The sequence below is a fragment of the Typha angustifolia genome, chromosome 14 (assembly GCF_048772165.1).
Source record: "Typha angustifolia cultivar Huaian chromosome 14, ASM4877216v1, whole genome shotgun sequence".
NCBI lineage: Eukaryota > Viridiplantae > Streptophyta > Magnoliopsida > Poales > Typhaceae > Typha > Typha angustifolia.
This window is the reverse complement of record NC_133252.1, coordinates 10,400,409-10,417,814: the sequence shown is the minus strand read 5'-3', so window position 1 is coordinate 10,417,814 and position 17,406 is coordinate 10,400,409. Positions and strand designations below refer to the sequence as shown.

Here is a 17,406-nt window from a genome sequence, read left to right as displayed (position 1 = left end):
CGGGCTCTTAGGTATATTGGAAGCAGATGAGTACCGTTTGATGTTCAAGTCAGCGTGTCGTTGCATATATATATATATATATATATATATATATATCTATGGTAGTGTACAAATTAACAAATTCTTGTTCTTAGTTGAGTTCACTTGTAACATCGAGACGACAAAGAGCGAAGAACCTCTCTGAATTTTGATTCAAAAGACAGCCATTGCAGCAAGAGGACCAGAATCCTTTGTAGCAAAAGAAAGAGTGTAGGTAAACGTGCATATAAGATCAACGTAGTCTAGGATTTACACAAATGAACAACTTTCTCGTCTAAGTCTTCCTTCCCATGTCAATGGGGTGATGAAGCTTCGGCGCCTTCACCCTCCCCTCCTCCCCTCCAAACTCACCTCCCGCTTCCTTCAAACACCATCTGTGCCGCAATTTCTCGAACACCTAAATCCCACCTCCTTCCCGAACCAAACTTCCACCTTCTCTGACCTCTTAATCCACTCCGCCGCCACTCAGTCCCTTCTCTCCGGAACCCAACTCCACGCCCACCTCGCCAAGTCTGGCCTTTCCTCCTCCCCGCCCCTGTGCAACCACCTCATCTCCTTCTACTCCAAAACCCGCCTCCCCTTCTCGGCCTGCAAGGTGTTCGACGAAATTCCCGTGCCAGGCCTCGTCGCATGGTCCGCGCTCATCTCCGCCTACACCCACAATGGTCTCGGCCGCGAATCGCTCGTGGCCTTCCGAAAGATGCGATCTTGCAGCGTTCAGTGCAACGAATTCACTCTCCCGACCCTCCTCAAGGCGTGCTCCATGTCGGCCGACCTCTACGCCGGTGCACAAATCCACGCAGTCGCAGCAGTTACAGGATTTGTGTCGGATGTATTTGTCGCGAATGCACTTGTCGTAATGTATGCTAATTTTGGATTGTTGGTTGATTCAAGGAAGTTGTTTGATGGCACGGTTGAGCGGAATGTGGTTTCATGGAATGGATTGCTTACAGGCTATGTCAGGAATGACAAGTGTGATGAGGCAGTTGACTTGTTTCAAGAGATGGTCTGGAGTGGAACGAGGCCAAATGAATTTGGGTTATCGTGCATTTTGAATGCTTGCACGGGCTCAAGGGATTTGGAAACTGGGAGAGCAGTTCATGGTCACCTTACTCGGCTTGGATATGATTTGGACCTTTTCACAGCCAACGCGCTTGTTGATATGTATGCGAAGTTGGGGGATATTGAGGCTGCCGCAGTGGTTTTCAAGAAAATTACTCAGCCAGATATTATTTCATGGAATGCTTTTATTTCTGGATGTGTTCTGCACGGCCATGATCACCGAGCATTGGAATTGTTGTTGCAGATGAAAGCATTGGGAATACATCCTAATGTTTTTACTTTCTCAAGCATTCTTAAGGCCTGTGCAGGGACAGGGATGTTGGGTTTGGGCCAGCAGATACATGGTTATTTGATTAAGACTGATTCCAATTCCGATTTGTTTGTAGGTGTTGGACTTGTGGATATGTATGCAAAGTGTGATCATCTGGGAGACGCAAGGAAGGCTTTCCATTTGATCCCACAGCATGATCTGGTCTCGTGGAATGCTCTGATCTCCGGATGCTCACACAGTGGAAGTCATGAGGAAGCACTAGTTTTCTTTCATAAGCTGAGAAAGGAAGGTTTTGGCATTAACAGAACCACATTGTCTGCTGTTCTTAAGTCCACCGCGAGCTTGCAGGCTATCAGTGAGAGTAACCAGGTTCATGCACTTGCAATGAAAGCGGGGTTCCTGTTGGATCCTCATGTTGTCAATGGTCTCATCGATACATATGGAAAGTGTAGCTGCATAGAGGATGCAGGGAGAGTTTTTGAGGAATGTCCTTTTGTCGATGTAATAGCTTTCACATCTATGATAACAGCTCTCTCTCAGAGTGGGCAAGGGGAGGAAGCTATGAAGCTCTTCTCTGATATGCTAAAGGAGAAACTTGAACCGGACTCTTTCGTCTACAGCAGTCTTCTGAATGCATGTGCTAGTTTATCTGCGTATGAGCAGGGGAAACAAATACATGTCCATTTGCTCAAGATGCAATTAATGTCTGATGTTTTTGCAGGGAATGCTCTTGTAAACATGTATGCTAAGTGTGGAAGCATAGAGGATGCCAACTTAGCTTTTTCTGAGATACCGGACAGGGGAGTGGTTTCATGGTCTGCCATGATCGGAGGACTTGCACAGCATGGGCATGGAAAGGAGGCATTAAGTTTGTTCCAGCAAATGCTCGATGAGGGGGTCCCTCCAAACCATATCACTTTAACTAGTGTTCTTTGTGCTTGTAATCATGCAGGCCTGATTGATGAGGCCAAACATTATTTTGATTCAATGAAAGAGATGTTTGGTATTGAACGAACGCAAGAGCATTATGCGTGCATGATTGATCTTCTTGGGCGTGCAGGGAGATTAAATGATGCAATGAAGCTTGTAGATAGTATGCCTTTTGAAGCCAATGCTTCGGTGTGGGGAGCACTCTTAGGGGCTTCCAGAATTTATGGGAACACTGAATTAGGCAGGCAAGCAGCTGAGAAGCTCTTCACTCTTGAGCCAGAGAAGTCTGGCACTCATGTGCTTCTTGCAAATACTTATGCATCAGCTGGTATGTGGGATAACGTTGCCAAGGTGAGAAGGTCGATGAAAGATAGCGGAGTCAAGAAGGAACCTGCCATGAGTTGGATGGAAGTGAAGGACAAGGTACACACCTTTATAGTGGGAGATAAAAGCCATGATAGGACGACGCAGATATATGCGAAGCTAGAAGAATTGGGTGAACTAATGAGCAAAGCTGGGTATGTTCCTATGGTAGAGGTTGATCTGCATGATGTGGAAAGAAATGAGAAGGAACTACTGCTTTCTCACCATAGTGAGAAGCTTGCCGTTGCGTTTGGTTTAATTAGTACGCCTGCTGGAGCCCCCATCAGGGTGAAGAAGAATCTACGAGTGTGCAAAGATTGCCACACGGCATTCAAGTTCATATCCAAGATTGTTTCGCGGGAAATTATCATTAGAGATATCAATCGCTTCCATCATTTCAAGGATGGGGCATGCTCTTGTCGGGATTATTGGTGATGCTCTTAGATAGAGTCAAATTACCTCAGATTCAAGAGGTTATACTTTTCTTCGCTCAGGAGGCTCTCAGAAGAGTGAAATAACCTGGTGATGTAGAGCTTTTAACATATCACTGTAATCTTTTGAGTGAATTATAGTTGACCAATTGTTTTCCTCAATTTTTGCGGAATAACTCAATGAACAGCTCTTCTTTGGATCAGAAAATCAAATTGATATCGACAAACTCTCACACATCTAATTTATTACTGATGTCAAGGAAATTATTGAGTTCTTGCAATGTTCTTCACCTAATTGAGAAGGGTAAGTTATTGTTTGTTGTCTAAGAAAGTCAATAGCTCATGTAACTTATTGCATGATTACAGTTAAAAAGTAAAGTTTCTCCTTTGTTCAATAATCTCTTCTCTTGGTTCTATTCAACTACTAATTTTCCATTTTGTGCTACAAATTTGCTGCTTCTATCACTCCCTGCTTCTATGGCAACATAACAGCCTTATTTAAATATCAATATATTTGGTGTGCATTAACTAGCTGCCTGCATTCTTCTTGTTCGAACAAATGCCTAGGTGATCAACAAAAGATTCAGGAGATGGTCATTAGCAACTCATAATCCAGCAAGACTATTAGGATAATTGAGATAAGGATGCGATTAACAAAACATGGAAAGCTTCTGTTTTCTTAAAAAGGAAGAGACGATAATGTAAGTTGAAAAGCACAAAAGAGATTTGGTGGCATTTGGATGTAGGTTAGCTCCAAAATCTAGGTAGTTCATTATTATTTCTTAACCTTGAATATAGTATCTTTAACAGTTTACATGTGGCATCATAATTATGTTTAATTTGACGTGACAAAATGATTCTTGAACTAAAATAAGATGTGAGTTTATAAGAGAATACTCTTTATATTATTAAAGAGGTGAGAGAATAATTGAAACGACAGTTGATTAAAGTCAACTGAAATAATGCCTTATTAAGAGCAAAATAGTAATTTGATTTTGCTGTTAAATAGATTTAACTTGGTGCTCTAATAATAGTACCAGAGTAGTGACCTCCTAAACCGGATTAAGGAATCATAACTGTTAATTTGAGGGGCTTTTAGAAAATTATAACTAAATGCAGGTTGCCATATGTAAAATTGTCTTTATTTCCAGCTTCATTCACTATGTCAAACGGGTTCGGGTTTCGGATCTGCTATCAGCAATCGAAAGAACTCGGATTCGGATCGGATTTATCCGCTCTCCTTCTCTTCCTCTCTTTTCTCCACCGTTAACCGAGGGGAGCACTACGCGAGCGAGAGACAGAGTGATGGACGCTGATGGAGAAGCCCCAACAATTCCACCCAACATGACCATCTACATTAACAACCTCAACGAGAAGATCAAACTCGATGGTACCTCCTATCTCTATCTCGTGCTCCTTTTCTTTCTTTTTTGAGATTACATCGAGTTTGAATGCCTTCGGCAGCGAAAACAATGTTTGAGCACCAGTTGGTTGTGCTTATTCTCTTTACCTACTCTGTCCTTTTTTGGGTTTTTTGTATTACTTTAAGAAACCTATTTGGGTTGTGGGTTGTACGATGTTAGTTATGCTCTTCTTAGTTTGTCGTCTTGGTTAGCTTTAGTGTTGCTAACTGTGATGTTGATGCGGGGAGGTGCCATGGAAACGCCAATAAGTAATAGTGCATTTCAGGTTGAGTGGATACATTGAAAAGTAATTGTTTTATGGAGTGAGAAATAGTCTTCTGTTGTCTAATTCCATGGGAATCCTAGTGTTAATGAATGCCCATCATACCCAATGTGGGGTTTTACATTTGTGGGTGTTCCTAGTGCTTTTCTTGTTCTGCTCATAAAGTTGTGACTCCCGTCCTCTAGAGTACTGGATATGCCCGTCCTGTAAACTACTGGAATAGTACCTAAGGCATGATACCTTCCCTCAGGAAGAAACATTGTAGTTTGCAATGGAGTGATATCTGAACATGAAACCTTTGATGTAAGCCCTAATAATAAGAGTGATTTCTGTTGGTCATAGAGCTATTACTCTTGATTTTTTTTCTTTCGCGCTCTAACAATTTCCTATAAATCTTTCCTTGCAAGTGTTATATATATAATAAAAATAAGGAAATATATGACTGACTCTCCTATTTCCCTAGTTATTTGATCTTTCACTCAATCTATCCCATACTGCAGTTCTTTTTTCCTATTTTCCAGGATACTCATTTTGTTTGTATAGCCAATTTTCTTCCAACTTCCGCTGATTATATGATTATTTATTTCAGAACTTAAAAAGTCCCTACAGGCTGTTTTCTCACAATTTGGGAAGATATTGGAGGTCCTTGCTTTTAATACCTTAAAGCATCGAGGACAAGCGTGGGTAGTCTTTGAGGATGTTTCATCAGCATCTGAGGCTCTCAAGCGGATGCAAGGGTTTCCCTTCTATGATAAGCCTATGGTAAGTTTTTAGATTTTAAAGCTAATTATAGATAGTTACAATTTCAAGTATAAGCTTGTTTACTAACTTCGTAAATTTGAGCATTGTAGTTGGATTCACTGTTAGTAGTCTCTTTCCTTAGTGTTTGCAAGCTTGTTGCATTGTGGATTTGTTGCGCCAGCTATAATATTAACAGGGTGTCTTCTTCTAAGAGCAAATACTTTCATGTTTATACATGGGGATGGCTTTTGTTAAGGTCCTTGTCATAATTATAGGGCATTGCATATTGTAAGTCTTCGTCTATTTGACCTGAAGGTTTTTCCAAAACAAAATGTATCACTGAATATTTTGTACCTTGGCCTCCTTGTTGACCAAAAGGTTGTCTTCTTTAGTTCCTTCTTCTGTATTTTACAAACAGTATCATATTTTGTTGATGACAGAGAATTAAGTATGCTAAGACCAAATCAGACATAATTGCAAAGGCTGATGGCACTTTTGTTCCACGAGAAAGGCGGAAGAAGCATGATGAAAGAGGTAAGAATGTGAGTCTTTGTGTTTTTTTCTTGGGTGTGATCTTAGGAAAGCTGCTTATTTCTCTTTATTAATTTGGTAAAGTGCACTACTTTCTTCTCTTCTCTCTCATGATTAATTTAATTTGACAAACCATAAATACTTTGCATATATGACAACAGCCACATTGTAACATAGTTTCTGATTAGCTAACTTTTTTTTTTTCCTTTCAAAAGGAAATATGCCACACCCGCAGTATGGTCCAATAGAAACAACATGACAGCTGCATCTTATCTAAAGGCAGCAACTTTAGTAAGCCAAAATGTTTTAACAAGTACAAAAAGGGAACTCTTAATTAAGTAGTAGATGATTGGATGAGTAACCTAGTATATGTTAGTTTTGCTTAACAGAAGATCCTGGCCATTTTGGTAGGTGTAAGGAAATAAATGGTCCATAATGTGGCATGGCTAGAAATATATTGGGGTAAAAGAGTTTTGAAAAGACCAACACCATAAAATAGGTTCTCAAGTGACAAGCAGGAGAAGGAGATTTCTAATAGGTGTATGCTCGCCGTGGTGTAAGTCATGCTTGCTCCTCTTACTTCACAGGGGACGGTTAGCAAAGCAGTAAAGGATGGGGGGCAGTTCACTTGAGTCTTTAGTTTTTAGACAGCGCTTTGTTTTGCTGCATTGGCAAAGCGATGATTTTGGTCTGCAGGGCAATTACTTGGCATAGTTAGTCCAAGACTTAGAAAGAAATCTATGATAGAAGAAATGAAATAAATAGAAAAAAATAATGAAATTTCTGAAAATTTCGTTTATTTATTACCTCCAGGTAGAGAACCATTGATTTTTCTTTAAAGTTTTCTTTCTTCTTTTCTCTATTTTTTTAGTACATTTATTATTGTTAATTTCTCTTACTCTTTGTTCTCTTTTTATGGCTAACTTATCTTCTTAGAATAGTCTAGCATTACATAAAAATTCAAAATGACAGCTCAAGTAATGTACTTAATATAAAGAGATAATTTTTTTAAATAAAAATTGTAAAGTAGTTAGGAGGCAAGTTAGATATATATATATATATATAATATTATATATATATATATATATATATATATATATATATATATAATTTTGTCGGATTTAGGCTTGAATTGGGTTTTAAATGGAAACGAACTTATAATATTCATATCTGATCCATTATTAGATTATGTCGAACTTGAATCAGATTCAAACTCAATCAGATAATGGACTTGATTTGGATTCTCAAGAATGACCAGTATATTGTTTAAAAAAAAAACACTTATCTTATTCCGAAGCAACAAGTCACAGTCTTTCACACTAAATTGTGATAGTTTAATAGTTAAAAAATACAATACTTCTTTCATCTCTCCCAAAACGACACAAGTTTAACCATATTTACCAAACACAATCATACAAAGTGTATTTTTCAAGAGACTTGTGATTATTCCTACTATAGAAGAGTTAGAGTAATCCGAGGCTTTTATTTACACAATTTAAGTCTTGAACTATATAGACATTTTCTACAGACGTTAAAGAAAAAAAGTATATTTATTTTTTGGAGCTTTGATAAATATTTACTCCCAACTCGATCTAAATCCGAACCTGGTTCGAATCCCAAACTACCTAATACCAAATCCGACCCTTTTATTATATAGATTGGATCCAAGTTAATATGGCTCAGAGTTGATTCGGTAATGGATAATTTCGATCCAGTTGCACTCCTGCCCACCACTATCTTGGGTTGGGTTCCTAAAAAAATGTCATAACTTAGATTGGTAAATCCTTAATCCTTCTCTTACAATGAGTATCCCCTGATTCTTGGACCGCAGTCTAGTGATAGAAATATGACCTATTTTAGAGCAAGTATGAATAGTAGCAGATACATGAAATGATGAAATGCCACTTAATAATTCAGCAACACTGCCCTTCTTTTTTTACAAGTAGAGAGCACAGGGTCTACTACCTTACCATATGATTCAAAATTTTACTTTTGGTGGTAGGATCTCGCTGTTAAGCCTTAGTGGACTCCTTAAATTGCACGACTCCATGTATTTGATGTCTAAACATTGTTGGTTAAGGATTGAATATAGACTATTTGTTTTTATGCCTTCATTTTGCTAGCCGTGTCATGGGTACCTCTTGGTAGGTCAATCATGTCATCAACTAATCACAAATTGTTTATCATTTTTCACCAAAATATTGGCTGCTAACTTCCTTAATCAACAGTGATTTTGTTGCAGTCTACGGACTTCCTCTCAGATAAAAAAGAAGAAAAAAAGAATAGTTTTGTTCTAATAGAAAATTTGAACCCTTTTCATCTTTAAATATCTTTGTGCCAGATCTAGTTGTTTTATTATGAAGGAAAAATGTTACTTTTCTCAATTCTTGTATAATGCAGCTGAAAGGAAGCGGCGAGAACAACAGCAGGTTTTCAATCAAGGAGGGCTGGGTTTAAATTCTTCTTATCCTGGTTTCGGAGCAACACCACCAGTAAGTATTGTATTTAATGGTTCACTACTTTTGGATATTTCTTAGTTGTAGTTAGGCATGGGTCCTAGAATGAGGATCTTGTGGACATTTAGTAGGTAAGAACTCTGACTCTTGTGTTACTTATACTCTTTTAATATTTGTTTGTGTAGCTTTTGGAGTTCTAATTAATTTTGGCAACTTCAGGCAGTTTTGGTTCGTAATAGAGTAATCACAAAAAGTATTAAAATGTCACGAAAATAAAGAGCTTAGGTGTAGAAAATTGGAACTCTCTTTAAATTTATTTTTTTAATATTTGAGCAAAGGTATGTAGTTTGTATAGTTTGCTATATGTGGGAGAAATTAGTATCCATCTTGGAATTATGTCTCTTACCCTCAAACTGTTGATCGCCCTAAGAATGCAGTAGTTACTTATTGTTTTGCTACTTGGTATGAAATGAAGCAGCTCTCTCAGTTGCCAGGAGGGGCCAAGCTTCAGGAGGCACCGGCCCTGCCGAACAATATTCTGTTTGTTCAAGATCTCCCGCATGATACCACCCCGATGATGCTGCAAATGCTTTTCTGCCAGTATCCCGGTTTCAAGGAAGTCAGGATGGTGGAAGCAAAGCCCGGGATTGCTTTTGTGGAGTATGGAGATGAGATGCAGGCTACTGTTGCAATGCAAGGTCTTCAGAGTTTCAAAATTACGCCGCAAAACCCTATGCTCATTACCTATGCAAAAAAGTAGAGAAATTTCTGACCTCAAATCATTCAGGGGTACGTATCGTTATTGTTGGCCCTCGCCAAAATGTTTACAAAGTGCATCAGATTATTCACAACTTTCAAATATTAACAAATGCTTCTGCGATATGATATGCTTCGCCTTTTCAGTAGTTGCGGTGTTGCGATTTCCGCAGATGGTTCTCTTTCTTTCGTTCTCGTGTATTTCTTCTCTACTTGTTCTAGCCCAAAATTGTTCACAGAACTGTGAGGGTAATTCCAACATATATAATTTCCACAGAGGATCTTTTTTACTTTCAAAGAAATTCTTAATTTTCGACTAGTTTTCCTACTTCTCCACTTGTTCATGCCCTAATTCTGTCTTTTCACAGCAAGTCACTGTAGGTATTTTTCTCTGTTTGTGACGTTTTATCATGAGCCCACTGATGTCCATCATCAGATGGAAAGCAGGCAAACTTATTCACAAAAATAGATTTAACAAGCCCAAAACATGAGGTCATTTTCTTATCCCATTTGGCATTTATAGCAGCTGTTTTAATTGAGTGGAGCAAGCATCAGTGACAACATTGTTGTGGATGTAACAACACTTATTAATCCTTTTTTCTCCTTTCTTTGAGAAAACAACTCAATCAAATTCTTTTTTTATATATGTATTATTCTTTTCAACACCTCAATATCTTCTTGTAGTTTATGAGCTCTATACTTGCAGACATCTTTTCAAAGTGATAAAAGAAAAAACTCTCTTCTTGATAGTAATTTTTGTACTCCTTATTCTAGATTACAGTAAAGCAATATATCATTTTACATACAAAGATGAAAGAACAGTGGAATGTTGGAGTTGACAGTTCTTCCATTTTCCTTCTTCTCTCTTGATGGCACCTCATGGAGTTATCATTCTTACATGCCTATATCTATCTACCTCTCTGATCTAAGAGGTTTGTTTTCTTTTCTTTTTTTCTTTAAAAAAAATCCATAAAAAACACTATACATTTTAATTTACAATCATTCCCAACTTTTAGGTATCAAAGATCTCGCCAAAGAGGACTGCTACCGTATAGCTAATAATAAAACGGTCTCAACTCCATCCCCATAATCTTTCTCGGCGAAGTTCATGCTCTCCGGAAGAAATAAGAAATACTAAAGAGAAAATAAAATTGGGAGGAAGAAGATAATGTGAATTTAACTTAAATTAATTTCTTATTTAAGGGTATAAAATGTTATTTTACACCTCTAGGTAAGCTAAACTAAAGTATAGAATTAATAATAGGGTGTTTTTTTGAGGCATAAAACACAAAACAATAATAATAATAACAAAAGTAGGGGTGTTTTTGAATAATTTCCCTACTTTAATTCCTCCGGTCAACTGCCACCCACTTTTCTCATCCCTCTTTTAGCGGCCACTTATCTCTTCTCCCTCCTCGCTCGCTCTCTCTCTCTCTCTCTCGCCTTTACCCATTTCGCTTCCCTCATCACTATCTCTCATCTCTTCTCCTTCACTTCATTCCAATATACAAGTACCAAGAACCTCGTCGGAGAGCATCACTTCGCCGGAGAAGACCACTCAACGGGATCATCGATGCCCACCAGTTGAGATGGGTGGGAGAGAGAGAGGATGGATGATGCTGATGCCAACTAGAAAAGTATGTGAGATTGAGTAGAGTTCAAAAAGAAGATAGACGATGTGACTCGTGAGTAACGACGGGTGTTTTAGATATTTTCTTTTTACTTCTTTTTATCTTTTACTTTTAAAAGTGAGAAAATATTTTTATATTCTATCTCGTTAAATTTAACTCGAGATATTTTTTATTACTTTCAAATAAATAATTAAAGAAAATAACTACATTACCCTTCTATTTTCATTAACTTGTATATATATAAATATGGTGACTATAGATAGAAATAAATAATAAAAAATAGTTCAGATAATTTGTGAATAATAATAAAAATTAAACGTAGTATTTTTAATAAGTTCTCTTTTATTTATTCTAAGTATAATGTAAGAGAAAGAAGGAAAAAAAAATAACTCTCATAAAATTCCTTCATATATATATATATATAATTCTTATTCAATATTTTAATCTACTCTCTCTTCCCTTAATAAACACAAATACATAACATTAATACAACCCCCCCCCCCAAAAAAAAATTATGAAAAGACCAAAACGACCTCATCCTCGTGAAATATCCTGCCGTGAATTTGGAGGGCATTTCGGTCAGACTACACCAAGGTTCTTTTTCTTTAGTTGTACAGTTGTACTCAAAAACTATGTGCTCCCATCTATCTCTCTCTCTCTCTCTCTCTCTCTCTCTCTCGCTCTCTTAGTAAGCAAAACCGCCGTCCAAGGCGCGGCCTTTTCCGACAACTCTTCCGCGGCGGCGCGCAGCCGCATCGCCGCCGACCCCCGCCGCGGCGACGGCGGAGCAGTTCTCCCTCCTCACGCTCTCCTCGTCCATGTATATCTGCCTACACCTGCACTCCACGCTACAGAAAGCTCTGTCTCCTCTGCGTACAAATAGGAAGAAAAATGAGCTTCTAGAGAGAGAAGACTTCCTATATATATATATTCCCAGAATACCCCCGCGAGGGTAATCGGGGGAAACGAGGAGGGGAATGGGGAAGGTGGGATCTGGGTATTGTTGGGTACCTGTACATGTAGATGTCCTTGCCTTCTGCGAGCCTCTTACGGCAGAGGTAGCAGCGTTCCAGGAATGGGCTCGTGGGGGTAGAATGGGAAGGCCGGTTGGGAGAGGGAGGAGGAGGGGAAGGGCAGGAGAGGGAAGAGCTTTTGATGATGGTCGTCTTGCTTAGGATTTGGGGGTTCTTTGGGAAGACCTTATGGGCTTCCAAGAGTACGGTTAGGCCAGCCATCGAAATCTCTCTCTCTCTATCTCTCTCTCCCTCTCTCTCTTTTCCATCAAAGAAGGGGGAGAGTTGGAGGCTTTAAGGAAGAAGAAGTGTGTCTGGTGCTCCGCAGGAACAAGTTACGGTATCGGTTCTTGTGTGATTGGATATGTTGTCTCTTATGTGCGGTGTTACTGCCATTTATCCTATTGCTAGGAATTATACTCTAACGAGCTTACCTATGATTAATTAAGGAGGGGAAAAAAAAAGGAAATTATTAAATTATGAACTTAATTTTTATATAAAAAATTACTTTTATTATACTAACTTATCTTTGGTTGGAAATCAAATTTAATTATTTTCATACTATAAGTATTCGATGCAGAATAACTCTTCCAAGTCAACCAATACATCGATCGTACACATCTAACGACTCTTGTGATATTCAAAAAGTGAGTAATAAGAGTTATCGAATAATATCTTGTGATATATTAGCACGTTATAAATTTAGCTGGCAACCGCCCTTTACAAGTGGCACTTACTTAGATGTTTTATTGTTCGTCTATTTGCTTGAAGTACAGTGTACACATAATTTTTATATTTTTTTAAAATTAAGTTTTCATCTTAGTTTTCTCTTTTTTATCATATTTAAATAAAAAGATTCTAGTTTATATCACAGATATAAATTATGTACACTCCATTGTAACAAAATATACTTCAACTATAGATATGCTAAATCAAAAAAATAAATATAATTAAATTACAAAAACCTTATTTAAATACATAAGTAATATCACATATATATATATATATATATATATATATATATGAATTACATTCAGTATCGAGTTTCTATCAGCATCCGAAACAATGGTGGTGATAGATTTGAATCTTTTTAATATTAACCAAGAGAATAATAATAATTAAATGAACATCTTACTATATTTACGTTTTCTTTATATAAAGATTATATTATTCGGGTGCCTATGGATCATAAACGCGACGTAAACGCTATTTAATACAACGTCCCCTCCAAGAAAGCTATGTTTTATTTGTTAAACCAAAGTATAATTAATAATGCAATGTATCATTTTGATAAGAAAGCTCAAAGATTAACTTTCTCTCACACTGTTTTAAAAAAAGATCATCAAGGTTTAGCATTAGAAAAGTTAGAGAGAATCGTACGTATCTTTGATTGTATTATTAGTTCATGTCTTTTCTTGAGTATATAGTTTGTCTTTCGATAGCTATCTTTTGCTTATTACCTCGAAAAATACCTTGTTGTTAATCTAATTAATTATCATTTACTACCTTACCTAGATGATGAGTTAGATTAACTACATATGTATAGTAACCATGATACTCATGTTAGGAACTAGCAACGTAAAGCTAAAATGTTGTAATGCGAGCTAATTCACCTCATTAATAGTGTTATTATCTCTGTAGACAACTTTGTTAAAATGTATTTTAGTTTTTCTTCTTCTTTTTTTATGAAAATAACGAATTATTCTTTTTTTTTTTGGAAATAACGAATTATTCTCTATGTAAAAATAAAGCATAGTTTTAGGTAGAGCTCTTATTTTTCTTCGTTTAAAATAAGATGTGAGTATACTAAGTAACCTGGCCTAAGTTTCAAACCGTATGCATTGTTGATATATTATTCCAAATTAAAAGTTGTCCAGACATCGTTCTAAGCTATCATGTTGCCGAACTGCTCATCTAAGTTATCTCACCGTTGAGTTATCAACTGAGCCAAACTGTTAAACAATTTTCTTCACAATAATTATTTAGGATAGAATTCGATCACGTAACTTCCTTAATTACAAAGGAGGTAGTAACCAATTTTACAAGAGTCTTCAACTAAGGATCCATATTATATTTTTTTATTATTTAAGTGTTTGAAGGCTAGATATGAGCTCAACAAATGGTAGACCTTCTTTACATATAGAGGCACTTATGCTTCACTAAACTTTAACCAATATAGTAAATTGTCTGGTATATTTTTTCAAGCTATATACATCACCGAATAATTGCTCTCAACTAAACGCTATTAGGATTTGCTCCAAGTTGTCTCACTACCAAGTTGCTCCTCTAAATTAATTGCATCATCAAACCGTCGACAGAACCGAACCGTTGAACTAAGCCACTAACCCACCAAATAATTTTCTTCACACTAATTATTTAGAGTTTGAGTTAATCTTATGACCTCCTTAGTCATGGAAAATGACACCTACCAACTCTACTATAATTGGTTGGTATATTCATATCGTATTTTTTTATCAGTTTGAAGGCTAGATATATGCTGGACAAAGAGCCTTAGGCTCTACTAAGCTTAAGCTAATATAGTAAGAAGCTATTTAGTCTAGACTTCAAGTCATATTTATTACTAAATAATTATTATGAACTATACGTCATTGAGACATTGCTCTAAGCCAACTATACTGCCGAAGTATCAATGGAATTGAATCATCGAGCTAAGCCACCGAACGGTGAAATAAGTTCTCCAATAAGAATTATTTATGGTTAGAATCGATCTAATGATGCATTTCATACCGCGTCACATGATAAGGCAAAAAAAGCCATGCTCCCATTAGGCCGAAGATCCTCTGCACCCGAGGATGCAGGAGAGTTGTGCGCCGGGACGACACTCGGCAGCCGTCGGGCCATCAGGACAGCGAGATCCTACAATCAAACGCGGTTCAAATTCCCATTAGTGGGCGTCCTTTGTCTCCTTGTGCTGCCGTCGCTCCACGTGTCCTTGATAGCTGTTAAAGGGTTTTGTTGTTTGCGGGTACTCACAATACGGACCCTCCAATATACCATAACCTACGTGGTACCCGCCCTTTTACCCCGGGTCCCACAAACTGTGTCTGGTTAGGTAGCAGTAGCACCCACTTCCACACCCATCCCAACTCCCCCTAGCCCCCCCCCCCCCCCCCCACTGCCAACTTTTCCCCTCCTTTTTCTATTTTACACCCTCCTACTTCTTATATTTAAGTATTTCTTACGCTTCACATTTAAACCCTTTGTAGCACTATAATATATATTATAAACTTTAAAAATAATTAAAAAAAATTAAAAAAAATAAAATAAAAAGAAAGGAGGTGCTTGAGTGCTTCCAAATACCAATCCAAGAAATGAATGAAGAAGAAGGGGGGGTGTAACGGCAGCAATGGAGGTTCCGTTCCAGAGCCCATTGTTTCCGTTAAGGATGACAAGTAGTACAAGATTCCTTAGTATGGTGGGGCCCATCCATTGGTTTGATAATAAATCCAGTGTGTCCTTTTGCTGCCACCTCCCATCTCTCTCCCCCCCTCTCTCTCTCTCTCTCTGGCATGTAGTGGTTTCGTACTTCCACCCACTGTGCTTACTTAGACTAAGCACCAAATCATCATCTATTAACTTTGGGTCTCATTCCACACCACAAAAAATAAAAATAAAAAATAAAAAAAAACTTTAGGGTTTTTAAGGACACAAACCAAACTTTACAAAGTCTACAGTATACCCACTTTATAACCTAGGAAGTCACAAATCTAAGTTCACCGTCAAACAAATTTATTATATACAAACTATTTGGGTGCTAGCGACTCGGCTCAGTTTAATGGCTCAGTTTAATGGCTCAGCCAAAGAGTGTTGACTTTGAGGAACTGCTCAACGATGTGACATTGGATAGCTATATCTATTGGAAACTTAAATGTTTTTATATCAAAAAAGAATTGACTATTTATTTAGTCCATATTTAGCATTTGATCTCCTAAATGATAAAAAAAAAATCAAGTAAAATTATCCCTCTATCCATGAGATAGTGCTCCGTTAATAAGAATTTTTGAATTCGAATCCTAGCAACACGTTAGTATTTAACGGTTAATCATTAAATTCCTCGTGTGACACCTCTCATTGAATTACAAAGTGGCTCTCCCCATCTTAAAATCTAATCAATGTATAATTTAATGGTTTAAGGTTCAATGTATAATTTAATGGCTTAAGCTATTAGGTGACCGCTAACGGTGGGCAACTTACCGATTACTATTTACTACTCCCAAAAACTAAACTTACTATCACATTTCTCTCTTTAATTTTCCAATATATCACTAAACCGACTTAGATTAAAAAGAAAAGAAAAAGAAAAAGAAAGAAGATATATCTCTAACTTATGAACCATACATCGACATGGCATGTGCCATCCCATGGGCAGGGTCATGATGATGATTGTACGAGTTGTACTAATAAACCTACCATAAACTTAATTGGAACCATGCATGCATGTCGTAGTACAGGCATAAAATAGCTTCAAGATGAAGGCTTTTTTTAACAACATGTCATGATAAAAAGGTTCTCATAAAGCTTTATTCATTAGACTACTCTAAAAGGCTTCAATTATGAGCAATGGCACTATTACTACTAGCTACTACTAATCCAATGAGAGTTTACAAAGATTAGCTTTTTGTGTGTGTGTTTGTGTCTCTCTCTCTTTCTCATCTCTTTCTAAGTATTAATGCTCTATCTTTTCTCTCTTGTTATAATGATTAGCCATCTATATAACATCATTTGAAGTTAGTATAGTAGATTGGCTTATGGAGTAAAATAGCCATATCTTTATTATCACTTATTTTCTTATTTGATGTTTAACATCCCATCTACGTCGGTCGATGTCACGCGTAAGTGGATGCACATTATTGTGTCCATCATCCACATCCAATAGTTTTTTTTCATCGCATTCAAAAAGATTATAGAATTTGAGCGAGTGCAATCGAAGCTGTTGAATATGCACGATTGTTACAAGTATATCCTTATGCACTGCATTTGTCGACTATTATTATTTTTTAAGACTAAGATGCTTTTTATTAAATTTCTATCCATTCTTTTTTTTCTTTTTGATGTGGACTAAATAAGATTAGGTCAGAATCAAATCGGCTCGGAATAATAATTAGAACCTAATTCCGACAAAATCTAGCTTGGGTAATATAAGGGATTCCACAATTACTCATTAATAATTACCAAGCTTACATGCCATAAGTCAATCTTCTATAGATTTGTTGATTTTTTTAAGTAGATATCCTTTAAAGCCCTTATTATTTTTATATTTTCTATGGATAATCTCTCAACTATAATCATCAATAAAAGATATCTATGACTCTTCCCATGCTAAATTACTAAATTTTTTAACCAATATATGCCAAACAATAATCTCAAGTATGTCTATGTAAACATTATAAATTTTAGAAGTACATATGATTTAATTATGATTTGATGAGATAATTCCAAGTCTTAATTGATTGAGATTTTTTTTCTTCATGGCTG

The 17,406-nt window shown here is 36.9% G+C and overlaps 3 protein-coding genes across 5 annotated transcripts; 2 read left to right on the top strand and 1 right to left on the bottom strand.

The window, feature by feature from the left end:
• Window positions 1-129: 129 nt before the first annotated feature.
• LOC140775307 (pentatricopeptide repeat-containing protein At4g14850-like) lies at window positions 130-3,353 on the top strand. Its single transcript, XM_073118526.1, has one exon. The coding sequence runs from the start codon at window positions 344-346 to the stop codon at window positions 3,098-3,100; it is 2,757 nt and encodes a 918-aa protein (XP_072974627.1). The 5' UTR covers window positions 130-343; the 3' UTR covers window positions 3,101-3,353.
• Window positions 3,354-4,352: 999 nt separating this feature from the next.
• Window positions 4,353-9,584, top strand: LOC140776357 (U1 small nuclear ribonucleoprotein A-like). 3 transcript variants are annotated; one of them, XM_073120029.1, is made up of 5 exons: window positions 4,353-4,486; window positions 5,372-5,544; window positions 5,964-6,057; window positions 8,455-8,546; window positions 8,998-9,584. In XM_073120029.1, exons 1-5 carry the CDS (start codon window positions 4,402-4,404, stop codon window positions 9,268-9,270), a joined length of 717 nt encoding a protein of 238 aa, XP_072976130.1. In that variant the 5' UTR covers window positions 4,353-4,401; the 3' UTR covers window positions 9,271-9,584. The 3 variants fall into 3 exon arrangements, with proteins under 3 accessions (XP_072976130.1, XP_072976129.1, XP_072976127.1); XM_073120028.1 differs by having other exon boundaries at window positions 8,989-9,584; XM_073120026.1 differs by having other exon boundaries at window positions 8,986-9,584.
• A 1,998-nt stretch (window positions 9,585-11,582) lies between these two features.
• On the bottom strand, window positions 11,583-12,132 carry LOC140775714 (protein MARD1-like). Its single transcript, XM_073119121.1, has 2 exons — window positions 11,909-12,132; window positions 11,583-11,766 (listed from the first exon to the last, which is right to left on the bottom strand). Exons 1-2 carry the CDS (start codon window positions 12,130-12,132, stop codon window positions 11,583-11,585), a joined length of 408 nt encoding a protein of 135 aa, XP_072975222.1.
• Window positions 12,133-17,406: the final 5,274 nt, after the last annotated feature.